The sequence below is a fragment of the Xiphophorus couchianus genome, chromosome 5, assembly GCF_001444195.1.
Source record: "Xiphophorus couchianus chromosome 5, X_couchianus-1.0, whole genome shotgun sequence".
Lineage (NCBI taxonomy): Eukaryota > Metazoa > Chordata > Actinopteri > Cyprinodontiformes > Poeciliidae > Xiphophorus > Xiphophorus couchianus.
In genome coordinates, this window is record NC_040232.1 from 31,097,839 (window position 1) to 31,111,577 (window position 13,739).

At 43.9% G+C, this 13,739-nt stretch overlaps 1 protein-coding gene across 2 annotated transcripts in view; it reads left to right on the plus strand.

The window, feature by feature from the left end:
• LOC114144173 (tripartite motif-containing protein 35-like) overlaps window positions 1-13,739 on the plus strand; it is a 20,655-nt gene continuing 6,916 nt past the window's right edge. For both annotated transcript variants that reach the window (XM_028016710.1, XM_028016711.1), the window contains exon 1: window positions 1-3,796. In XM_028016710.1, coding sequence (XP_027872511.1) covers window positions 3,572-3,796 — 225 coding nt within the window. In that variant the 5' untranslated portion in view covers window positions 1-3,571. The remainder of the gene's footprint in view (window positions 3,797-13,739) is intronic.

The following is a 13,739-nucleotide window of genomic DNA, read 5'->3' on the forward strand; positions in this document are numbered from 1 at the left end:
AAGATTTTCTATTTTTAGAAAACAGAAATGTTTTTCAACATTTAGATTTAGCAAACAAAAAAAAGTGAGAATACTTTATTATAAATTTGTCATTTCCTTTACACCACTGAATACAGGCACAAATATCCCCAACCTGACACCCTTTAGAGAGTTGTACCTCCGTCATAATCTTTACAGATTATGACTTAATCTGTAAAGATTATCAACGAGTTTTTGGTATAATTGTAGATGGATACCGGGTCTGTCTACAGGCAGATTTGGTGAACTTCGATTTAGTTCCCTCTAAATCTTTTACACACAGTTTACAAACTTCAGTAGGTTTGATGTCGGAAGCCATTGCTGAAGATTAATGTTAGACTGATTCCAAAGTCTGTCCTTCATCATGGTTCCAATCTTTCTCCAGCTAGAAAGCCAGACGTTTCAACTCAGACTATGTTCCTTTGGATGAAAGAAAGTTGGTTTGAAAGGTCACAATGCAGGTTTTTTCCTGTGTTTACCCAAACCCAGGACTAGAACCAGCTGGTAGCTGGCTCTGTCTAAAGACCAATTTGGTAGAAAGGGGGAAAAGAAAAATGTCCGCCCAAGCACGACATGATGCTGGAGGATGCTGAAACACCAGCGTCTGTTTCCAGAGTAAGGTGAGGCAAAGAAAGAAGTCTCTTCTTCAAACTCTAAACTTTTAAGCTTTGGCGGATATGTGCTATGGTCAGACAAGGCAAAAATTGAAAAACTGAAAAACGTTTTGAAGAGTCAAAGTAAGATGTTCAACCAAAAAAGCTGCATGACAGTTGACTTCATGCAGTTGAGTTAGATCAATAGTCTAACTCCCAATTCTCCCACTTTAGCTGAGAACAACAGCTATAAGAGGCTGAAACTTAGACAACACTGGGTTATTCAGTAGTTAAATGAATCCAAAACACACACCAAGCTCGTTTTGGGACGGATAACTTATTTTCTTGCTTTTATGATTTCTGCCGAAACCCAGATCAGCACCAGGAAGCCAACTGGATGAACTACAACAACTCTGCCAAGAAAAGGGAGCAAACATCCTAAAATATAAAATATCTCTGTTTCTGATAAGAGCTCACCTCCTCTTCACAACTAACTGGATATGCTTCAGTTTGAAATCGTCCTCCGAGCTTTTCCAGTGCAAGCACAGCATCTAAGAAAGTCTTGGACCCTGGTGAGTTTTCACACCAGAGCGCTGAACCGCACCAGGCAAAAACAAGACATAAGGGGAATAAATGAGATGACTCTAAAATGTTTTCCGGATCAGATTTGGGAGCAGGGATGAGGGATCCGCCCATACCGGAGCTTTGATGTCGTGTTTGTAGTGTGTTTGCCCAGCAGGTCTGTTCTTCACAAGAGCCGGTAGCCAGACAGACACGCTGGGTTACTGTAAGCATGCTTAAGACAGGAAACTCTGTAGTCCCAACAAGCCAGTCTGTCCTCTGACTTACCTGAAACACACACACACACACGCACAAAAAAATCATACTAGGCGGTTAAAATAATAAATCTGTGCACATTTATCTGTTTTGAAGGCGCTCACCTGTAATGTGCTGGCTCATGTCACACACTAACGCACAATGCTCAGGTACGGAGGTGCAGCCGTGGCAGCCAGAAAGGACAAAAGGTGAGTCTTACAGCTCTATCCACCTTTAAACACCTGATGTGTTCAAAGTTGAAACGTTGAAGACACTGGATGAAGCTTCAGTGGAAGAACCAAATGCAGATCCAGTCTTTACCTCTCTGGCGTTACGACTTCCCACTGCAAAATCGCTGCTGACCTGCAGGTGGCAATATGAGAAGATCCCATCCACACACTGAGGCAAAGTCCCCTCCATGATAATCCCGTCAGCCGGGACGTCCTGAACCAGTGCCATTGTTGAGTTTTATGCGCCGTAGGGATATGTTTCTGATTTGAGAAACCCAGGAAGGAAGTGACTCACGGCATGCTGAATGAGAGGACGGGGCTCAGAGGGCTCTGTGCGTTTCCTCCTCAAATGTTTCAGCAGATGAGAGCAGTAATGATGCTTACAGAGAGGAATCAGATTACCCAGGATGTCTGTAACACGCTCTGTTAAAAATCAGTGGGTCAAAAATTCAGAACACAAAGAATCTGATTTGTTCAACTGGTAAGCGTGACGTCAAAGGAGACGAAAGTTGAAGTTTCCAAGATGAAAATTATTTTAGAACTTCTCCAAATCATCTGCTTTGCTCTTGAATCTGTTACCGCATAGTTTTAAATTCCCTCATTGACAAGTGGACAGTGCATAGCGGGATAATGAAGCATGAATTTTTCCTGCACGATTTTACAAAATACAAAACCTCTTGAAAACCGCACTGAAGACAGACCAACTCATTCTGCTTTATTTCAGTGAGTCGATGACGAAAAAACAAAAATACAATCGGCAGCTTTCAGCATCAAACCAGGCATACATATTTCAAAGATGTGCTTGATATGTTATCGTCATTGCTTGCCTTAATATTTACATTTCCTTTTAAACATAGTGAGTTTATGTTTATGGCATGAGATGTGCTCTATAAGTAAAATTAAAATAACTTCATGCCTTTGAAGTCGACTTCAAAGGCATGACAGGACTCAGTGTTCCCCCACAAGGTCTGAGGTTTCACACATTTTACAAGAAATATCTTTAAAAATTAAATCAAAAACATATATATTTTATCTACTCGCCATCTAATAAGTTAGATAGTGTATTATTATTTTTGATACTTTTTCAAGGATGGCTTTATGGTCACTTGTAATGTGTGTTAATTGTAATGTGTCTATAAACATGCTTCTGTTCTGATAAAAAAATATATATATTGTAGAAAATAAAAAGATGAGACACCATTTTTGCCCCCAATCATTTACTGAATTTCACCTGAAACTGGTCAACGGTTGATGCATACGAGCAAAGAAATATGAGTCGCATGAAACTGATCTGCATCATGAGTTCAGGATCTGAGCAGCTCAGAGTGTTAAAGGCCAACGAAATTGGATCCATACAGAGGAGTTACATGTCAACCAGCAGAACTTTATGACCAGCCGACCTCCGTGAAAAGCTAACTTAGATTCTGATTAACAGTCACGGAAAAGGAGGAAGCACTTTGAATCATAATAGCGAGAATTACAATTCAACTTTTTCCAGTTTGTCTTTGTTTAGGGAATAATTACACATCGATCTTTAGTCATGTGGTTTGTACACTTAAAGTAATTTTACAACCTGGTGGAGAATGGATAACTCAGACCTGTTTATTTTTCTTTTACTATGACAGACACAGTAGGCGCAAAAAGGGACGAGCTAAGTCTTAATTAGGAATGTGAACATCTATGAATCAGCTTTAAAGAAGACAGACCTTCACTGGTAGAGACCCGTCAGATGAGAAGACTGAAAGCAGATATTCTGTTATTCAGCTTCACTTCTTCTAAACAGATGCATGCCAACTCACCACCGTGGAATCCTGACACCAGGACGCCTCCCATTTGCCATTCTCCAGTTCCCAGCTTCCCCCTCGCCGCTTCATTCTGACAAACTAAACTGTCTTCATATCTGTCAGAACAGCCATGAGTGACCGGGCCTCCTCTTCTTCTTCTTCGCCCCTGCCCGGATCAGAGGCAGACGCTGTTTTTCCCTCTTCGCTTGCGTCTGCAGAATGTTGCGAGGAACACGAGGAGTACCTGTCCTTGTTCTGTCTGGATGAGTTGGAGCCCTTATGTAAACACTGTGCAGCTGACAGCCACGCAGGCCACAGGGTGTACCTTTCAGCGGAGGCCGCGATCGACTGCAAGGTAGGAATCTGGAATTTGGTGCTGCTTGTACATTTTACCTTGACCTTTGATACTCTTAGTTGTATGTTTACGAGAAAGCATTGTAAATCTTTTAGGAATAGAAAGGTGTTGACATAGAGTTGGAAGTTTAAATAGTCAGAAACATTTAAACATTCAGGCTTCCCACCCTAATCAGGATGACACTAACCTTGTAAAAACCAGATCCTTGTTCTAGGCTTTGCTTCATACAGCTGGTCTGGACTCTCCGCTATTGAGAAATTATTTCTTTTTGGAGGCTTGGACTGGGTTGAGGTGTTGAATTTTACCCAATCGCCAGTTTGTCCATGACGTATGATGCTACGAAGCTTATAGGAACTTGCCTGCGCTGCAAATAGCCATCTTCCAATGCGAAGAGAGAAGTGCCGAGCCGAACGGAGGCGGCTGTTAATGCTAACTAAATGTTTGAAAGTGTGGCCAACACGGTCTGCAAAGCTTGATTCACTTCCTCTGCTGTCATTGCTAAAACTACAGGCAGGCTACAATTATAAAACTGCATAGAAAATCGACATCATCGTTCACAACTTCTTCTCCTGTTCGCCGATTGGCCCGGTAAAAATTCTGCTAGAGAAATCCACTTCAGTGGGAGAAAGCTCAGACGGAGCAGTGAAGTGAGATTTGAATCGTGCTGAATTGCGTGGGAAAGCGACGGCCAGGCTGATATGATACAATTGCTTAGTTAAATTGCACATCAGAGAAATCGAAAACAGCAAAAAGATGTCTAAAAAAAGGAATATACTGTATATATATATATATATGTAGCGCTTTCTGTCATCTATGCTAGATTTAACGCTCAGGGTTCGTAAAGCTTACTGTAACACCCCACGGTCCAGCCAGTGAAACTGAGTAGGTCTGACCCATTAATAAGGACACTTGATAAGGATAAAGAATTTATTTACTAACTCAAGAATGGAAATGAAAATACACCACAGGTATCACTGTGGGAACCGTATCTAGACCTTACCCTTAGAAATATTAACACAAATGACAAATAAAAGTACACAAGGCTTTATCAACCTATAGGTTGATAAATAGGGACTCTCCCTCTGTGTTAACCACCTCAAGAGTTCTGAAGTAACTTATTTAGAACATTCCGGAACACCTATGAGTTCTTACTTTTTATAACCATGTACATACAATAACAGCCAGTGTTAATGAGTGGGCCCACCAAACAAAATAAAACAAATAAAAGCTGGCAAAATAGTCATTAAAACCCCCCGTTGCAGGCCTGATATTGACTCCACTCACCCCGGGTCCTCAACCCACAGCGACTGATGTAGGTAAGTTCCCGACGACTCCTGTCTCCTGAAAGCAGTCGAACCCCGCACTACGTTATCCACGAAGGCGAGGAAAATCCAAACCGCGGCCCAACGCAGGTGCAGCAGGTCTCTCCGGGTCCACCGTCTCCTTGGTAAAACCCCGGCCTTCAGCTCACCGAACGCGTCACTCTCGGTCCATTCGCGGTCCTTAGGCGGTTGTCCAACGACTCATGGTTTCACCAACGAGCAAGTGTTTCCTCCACGACTCTTCACTCAAAGTTCCAGCGACTCTTCACCGAGTCTCCTCCTTGACGTCCTCTCTCTTCTTTTTTCTTTTTCCGCTCTCTCCTTTGTCCCGCCCCCCAGTCAATCAGATTTCAGGAGAATAGCAATCACCCAATAGCAAACGTATACACAGCACTTTTGTCCGTCACTCCTCGTGTTGAACTCTACTTTTCATATAAACTATACCGTATGGTTCGTTCTTAAAGTAACAGAACACCACATTTTAACAACACATATTAACAAGTCTTTTACGTCTGTTTAAGTTCTTTTTAATGAACTCATACTCATTTCACCTCCCACCATAAGACTTGGGAATTATATCTTACTTTAAGATATTAATTTACATACAGTAAATTTGTTAACCTTGTCATTTTTAAAACAACAATAACACACACATTTCTGGGAACCCAGAGGGTTACACCCTCCCCGGGTTAAATGTCTGGATGTCCCCATCAGACAACTCTATGTGTTAAAAGAGCTTACAAACCCTCCTAGCTGGGAACCCAACAGGTTACACCCTCCCCGGGTTAAATGTCTTGATGTCCCCATCAGACAGTTCTGTATGCTACAAACTCACAAAGCTGCAGCTTGCTACTCTATGAACTGGGACATTGCAGGGCGGAGGACAGAAAATTGTAGGATCTTCCTCAGGATCTCTGGTTATGTATATCCTCACCCCCCTGTGCACAATGACCAATGGCTTGTCCGTGGGCTTTCCCGGCTCGTCGTAGCTCAGACGGATGACAGGCTTAACCAGTCGTTTAGTAGCAGGAACACTGGTAGAGTTAATTTCATCATCAGACACACTAGATGTTGGGACGTCTCCCACCTCCAGCCCTGTGTCCGCCACAGGGTCCTCTTCTACAACTGCGTAGTGATCAAGCAATCCCTCCTCATTGCATGACAGAGTTGGTCCACCAAGATCTCCTTCCGAGATGACATCAGATCTGTCATTAGCAAGGGTCAATAACTGGACCGTTGGAGGACGTGTTAACCAGGCATCCTGGACAACTCCTCTGCAGAACTGCTGAGAGACGTCTTCCTCCTCTTCAGAATCTTCATCTCTCACTTCCTCTGCGGGATGCTGCACCTCATACTTTGCTGTAGATACATCAGTGGATCTGGTGGAAGGTCTCTGAGGCAGGGAGCTTCTTTCAGGGATTTCTGGAATCCTCACCAGAAACCCTATTGGTAGCAGATGGTCTCTGTGGAGAGTCTTTACTACACCTCGTCCACTTTCGGGTTTTACCCGATAAACAGGTAAGTTAGGGAGCTTCCCAACAACCACATAAGGTTGCAGATTCCACTTCTCCTTTAACTTGTGTTTTCCAGGGATTCCCAAGGCTCGAATAAGAACCCGATCTCCTTCCTCCAGGTTCTGAGCACATACCCTGCTATCATAGCTTCTCTTGTTTTTCTGTTGATTCTTGTTGGAAGCCTCAGTCGCAAGCTGGCAAGCATGACGTAGCTCTTTTCTCAGTTTGTTCACATATTGATGATGTTTCATGACTTCTTCTCCAGCTTGAGACAAACCAAAACACACATCCACAGGCAGGCGAGCCTCCCGGCCAAACATCAGGAAGTATGGTGAATATCCTGTGGCCTCATTACGAGTACAGTTATAAGCATGAACCATAGAGGCCACATGCTGACTCCATTTTTGTTTGTCCTTTGGCTCCAGAGTGCCCAACATAGACAAGAGAGTACGATTAAAGCGCTCTGGCTGGGGATCTCCCTGGGGATGATAGGGTGTAGTTCTTGATTTCTTTATCCCCAGCATATTAAGGAGCTCTTTGATCAGTAAACTCTCAAAATCACGACCTTGGTCAGAGTGGATTCGGCATGGCAGACCATAGTGCACAAAGAACTTTTCTAGCAGAACTTTAGCAACTGTAGTAGCTCTTTGGTTGCTGGTGGGTATGGCCTGAGCATACCGAGTAAAATGGTCAGTAATAATGAGAACATTGGCCACCCCACGAGAATCTGGCTCGATTGACAGGAAGTCTATACAGACCAAGTCTAATGGGCCCCGACTTGTGATCTGGTGTAGGGGACTGGTTTTGCGAGGCAAGGTCTTGTGAGCCACGCATACCCCACAGGTCTTGACATAATGCTCAATGTCGTGTGCCATTTTCGGCCAATAGAACCGATCCCGCACCAACTCGGTTGTTTTTTCAATACCAAGGTGCCCAAAGTCATCATGCAACTGCTTTAATACTTGAAGCCGATGTTTTGGTGGAAGCACCAACTGGAACACTTCCTTCCCTGTAGGCCTTAAAGTTCTCCTATACATCAGTCCATTCTTTATCTGCAACTTTTCCTTTTCTCGCTGTAGCAGAATGGCCTCCTGATGATCCGTCTGGAAGCTACAGGGCCAATTTCCAGATTTTATCTCATTTTTAATCTTTCCAATAGCTTTGTCTGAGTCTTGTTAATTTTTTAGGTCTGTCATACTGAACTGTTGCACTGGGTTCTCACCAAGAGAGATGGGGTACACATACAGATCAGGAATAGCGGATGGAGATACACCCAGTTGATCCACACACCGCATGTTTTCAGAGACCCCAGCAACACTTACAGTTTTGCATAGGGCTTTCACTCCAGATGGGGGTATCCACCCCTCCTCTTCGGAGTTTGCATTTCTGGAAAGCAGGTCGGCATCAATATTCTCCCTGCCTGGTCGGTACTGAATGCCAAAATCATAGGTGGACAGGGCAGCCAACCATCTATGACCTGCAGCACTAAGTTTGGCCGTAGTAAGGACATAGGTCAGTGGGTTGTTGTCGGTTCTCACAGTGAACTTGGCTCCGTACAAGTAATCGTGTAACTTATCGACCACAGCCCACTTGAGTGCGAGGAACTCGAGTTGATGGACCGGATAGTTTCTCTCAGAGTTTCTCAGCTTTCGACTGGCAAAGGCTACAGGACGCAATCCTTCTGGATGTTCCTGGTTGAGCACAGCACCTAGCCCATCAAAGCTGGCATCTACATGCAATATGTAGGGCTTAGTTGGATCGGCAAATGCCAGGACCGGCGCATTTGTAAGGCACTGTATTACTTTCTTAAAAGCAGTAGTACAGGCCAAAGTCCACCTGTCTCCAAAGGGTTCAGATTTTTTAAGGTAGACTGAATTGGAGTCAACTGCTTTCTGTCCTTTGTTAACAGGAGGGTAGCCTTTGGTTAAGTCTGTCAGGGGTCTCACAATGGAAGAGTAGTTGGCAATGAATCTTCTGTAGTAGCCACAGAAACCCAAAAACGACTGAAGACTCTTAAGATCCGTAGGCTGCTCCCAGTTAAGGACTGCTTTAATTTTTTCTGGGTCAGTAGAAATTCCTGAAGCAGACACAATGTGGCCAACATACTTGACCTGAGGTTGACAGAACTGACACTTATTAATAGACACCTTTAGACCATATTCTTGTAGTCGGTCCAATACTTTGAGGAGACGTTCCTCATGTTCCTCTAGTGTCCGGCCGAACACTATTAGGTCATCCAGGTATACTAAACATTGCAGGAGGTTCATGTCTCCAACAACCTTTTCCATTAACCGTTGAAAGGTAGCCGGGGCTCCTGTAATGCCTTGGGGCATACGCTCAAACTGGAAGAACCCTAGGGGGCAGATAAAGGCTGTCTTCTCCTTGTCTTGGTCAGCCATACCAATCTGGTAATAGCCATTTCGAAGATCCAATACAGAAAACCAGCGGCTTCCTGTCATACAATCCAAGGCTTCATCAATCCTAGGAACGGTGTATTGATCAGGGATTGTTCGTGCATTCAAGGTGCGGTAATCAATACACATCCTGATCGAGCCATTCTTTTTTCTTGCAACCACGATGGGCGAAGCATAAGGACTACGTGACTCCTTTATTATTCCTGCTGCCAGCAGTTTCTGCAGATGGCTTCGCACGTCATCGATATCTGCAGGGGCAAGACGTCTTGATCTTTCTCGAAAAGGTCGTGAGTCACTGAGGCGGATGGTATGTTCGACTCCTCTGGCCAGTCCAACATCCCATTCCTCAAGGGAGAACACTCCTGCTTTCTCTGATAGCTTATGAGCAAGCCTCTCCTTCCAGGCACTTGGGATTGGAGAGTCGCCTAAATCAAACAATCCAGGATCTATTGTTTGACTTGACTCTTGGCCTTTGTGTAACTCGGTCACAACGTTGGCTTTATGAATACATGCCACAATGGTGCCCTTAGGGATGGCTTTGGGCTTGATTGACTCGTTTTTTAGCACCAGTGAGAAGTTGTTTACATTCATGTCAGATGGTAAGAGAACACATGGTGGCACCAGTATTCCATCTGGGAGAGAGGGCTGCTCAGGAGGCTCAACCACCAACATATCCTGCTCCCAAGACACTTTTGCAATGACTTTACAGGCTGCCAGGGCTGAACCACCAGGGGGGATCTTAAGAGGTCCAGGACCCATCCATTTTATGTGTCCAACATTATCATCCAGCTGGCGTGAGGGGTGTTTCTGTTTAAAGGTCTTTGGTGTACTGACAGAAACTCGCCATGACTGAGCCTGTCCATGGCATTCAGCTTCATCTGGAGTCTTGGGCTGGTGATGAAAACGACAGGCGTTGGTTCCCATGATTACTGGGGCCTGGTCTGGACCCTTAGGGTCGGGGCAGACTAGGGCTAACACTGTCGTTGGCTCTGTGTGAAGACCATCCTCCAAGAACTCAACATTCATAGCTATATAGCCCTTGTATGGATAGCAGGATTCACTGAGTCCCCAAAGTGCCAAGCTGGAAATAGGATGAAGAGGTAAGTGGGACAAATGGTCTGTGTACCAACTTTCAAATATTATGGTAACACTAGAACCACTGTCCATCAGGGCATTGGTTGGTTGACCTTCAATGATTACTTTACTGAGCGAGGCCTCTCCTACTAGTCCCTTAGGGATGCCTGTAGCATGTTGGGTCTCAACTGCATTTCTTTTGACAGAGCAGTTGGTACTTGAGGTCTCTTTTTCCTGTTTGTTTATCTCATTATTTCTTTTTTGCCTTCTCAGAGAACGAATCAGTTTCTGAATGACTTTGCCATTGTCTTCAGGGGCTGTACAATGAGTAGACACATGTCCTCCTTCCCCACATCTGTAACAGAAGAAATCCTCTTCGTCATGGTTGGTGTGAGTAGTTCTTGGGCTACTGAGGTGAGAGGGAGCTTTATTCACTTTATTTGCTTGGTTTTCCGGTCTCCATCTTGCACCTTTAGACTGAGGAGGATTTGTGTGTGTCACAGTCATCATATTGAGATGATGTTGCACATCCTCAACTTGTTTTCTTAAAGCCTGAACTTCATAATTTTCTCTGGGTTTAATTTCATCTGTGTGGAATACTTTTTGAGCATTCGAGGTGGCTTTCAACTGTCCAGTTGTGAGTTCAGCCACTTGGGACTGCAGCATTTTGACTTGAGCCTGCAGCTCCTGAACTTCAGATTCTGACTTATTTTCATCTTCCACCCTCACCTGCCTGACAATCGATCTAGCTGAAGGAGCCATATTTTTCTTCCTCACTGATTGTTGAAACTCTTCTTCTCTGATTTCATTCAACAGTGTCAGGAAGGGAGGAGGATTACGCTTTCTTTCTCTTAGGCGTAACTGTAGTAGCAGTATTTCGGACTCTGTGGCTCCACGAAGGAGCTGTTCCACACGTGCACTGTCCCTCAGGTTGGGAGTTATCCCTCCTCGCTGAACAACTTTTGTTAGCTTTCGCTCCACTCTCCGTAAAAAATCTGAAAGACTTTCACCTGCGCTTTGACGTAAGGCTCTGAAGGAGAAGTAGAGATCCTCAGGACTCTCTGGTGATCCAAACGCTCTTTCCAGAGCTTCAATATATTCCTCTGGGGATGCATCTGGATCATCAGTCCGTACGGCTTGAGCAATTTCCAGAGCAGGTCCTTTCAAGCTTTCTACGATCCTTTTCCGTTTTTCTCGAATGGAACAGTCACTCTCATCCACCATTAGCTGTGCTTGCTCCATCCATGTATCCAAACTCTCCTCTCCTGGAGGTGTGGGACTTATGCCAGAATATGCTCGGAGACGCCTGAAGACATTACTTTCTTGGGCAGGCCTCATTGTCTTTGCTAGCAGTTCACCAACTGCTCTTATGATTGACTCTGCAGAGTTTCCTGGCATAGGATTTGCTGAAAAGCATTTCTGGTGCTGCTGCTTCTTCAGTTGATGTGGAACTTCCTTGTGAGAGAGGATCTGTTTGTCTCTTTTCCGGGTTGACATTTTCTTCATCTGCAGGCCCGTGCAATATCCACAGTTCACCTCCTTCAATAGGTGGCACATCCAGAGGTATAGTTTTTGTGTGTACTCTTTCACTACACTCGCATAAAACTATCAATGACTGTGATTGAGGGTTAAACATACGTCCTCTCACCCTAACTCGTCCTAGGGCTTTGATAGTCATTAAAGTTTCTTCAATGTGCCTAACTGTGGTCTCGACAGGGACCTGTTTCACTACAAGTGCATGGGATGCATCTAAGCCCTCCCCTGTACACCAATTTTCCAACAATGACATTCTGTAGATAATGGTTTACTTACTTATTTCTGCTTTGGAAAGTCCTAATTAATTCTTATTTTTCCTTTTTCAGACTACAGATTCAAATTAACTAAGATAGTAATGTGGGTCAGACATTAACATAAAAAAACAGCTTAACTAAATAAACCTTGGGGTCTAGCTTTCACATACAAGTTTATTTTATTGTTTACTTATTTATTTTTATTGTTTTATGTGTTTTAATCCCAGCGGTGCCTCCATTTATGTAGCGCTTTCTGTCATCTATGCTAGATTTAACGCTCAGGGTTCGTAAAGCTTACTGTAACACCCCACGGTCCAGCCAGTGAAACTGAGTAGGTCTGACCCATTAATAAGGACACTTGATAAGGATAAAGAATTTATTTACTAACTCAAGAATGGAAATGAAAATACACCACAGGTATCACTGTGGGAACCGTATCTAGACCTTACCCTTAGAAATATTAACACAAATGACAAATAAAAGTACACAAGGCTTTATCAACCTATAGGTTGATAAATAGGGACTCTCCCTCTGTGTTAACCACCTCAAGAGTTCTGAAGTAACTTATTTAGAACATTCCGGAACACCTATGAGTTCTTACTTTTTATAACCATGTACATACAATAACAGCCAGTGTTAATGAGTGGGCCCACCAAACAAAATAAAACAAATAAAAGCTGGCAAAATAGTCATTAAAACCCCCCGTTGCAGGCCTGATATTGACTCCACTCACCCCGGGTCCTCAACCCACAGCGACTGATGTAGGTAAGTTCCCGACGACTCCTGTCTCCTGAAAGCAGTCGAACCCCGCACTACGTTATCCACGAAGGCGAGGAAAATCCAAACCGCGGCCCAACGCAGGTGCAGCAGGTCTCTCCGGGTCCACCGTCTCCTTGGTAAAACCCCGGCCTTCAGCTCACCGAACGCGTCACTCTCGGTCCATTCGCGGTCCTTAGGCGGTTGTCCAACGACTCATGGTTTCACCAACGAGCAAGTGTTTCCTCCACGACTCTTCACTCAAAGTTCCAGCGACTCTTCACCGAGTCTCCTCCTTGACGTCCTCTCTCTTCTTTTTTCTTTTTCCGCTCTCTCCTTTGTCCCGCCCCCCAGTCAATCAGATTTCAGGAGAATAGCAATCACCCAATAGCAAACGTATACACAGCACTTTTGTCCGTCACTCCTCGTGTTGAACTCTACTTTTCATATAAACTATACCGTATGGTTCGTTCTTAAAGTAACAGAACACCACATTTTAACAACACATATTAACAAGTCTTTTACGTCTGTTTAAGTTCTTTTTAATGAACTCATACTCATTTCACCTCCCACCATAAGACTTGGGAATTACATCTTACTTTAAGATATTAATTTACATACAGTAAATTTGTTAACCTTGTCATTTTTAAAACAACAATAACACACACATTTCTGGGAACCCAGAGGGTTACATATATATATATATATATATATATATATATATATATATATATATATATATATATATATCAATATAAAAAACATAAAAGGATGCACACATCTGAATCAGTATATGGTGTTAAAGTGGTCTGTTTGTTGTGGTCAAAGGGTGGACTCATATCATTTCGATCGCCACACATGGGAATGATTTCCTGTGGCGTTCGGTTCTGCACTGAATGAGCTCCTGTGATTGGGCAGCACAGACACAGAGTGCTTAAAACAGTGGCGGTTCTCACTTGACTCAGGCCCTGGGCAAGCCCGTCCCTCTGCCGCCGAAAAGATTCTGGGACTAAAATGCAGTGCAGTGCTACATAAAGAAAATGTCTGGCAATGCTTCACTGCAAGCAGGGCGT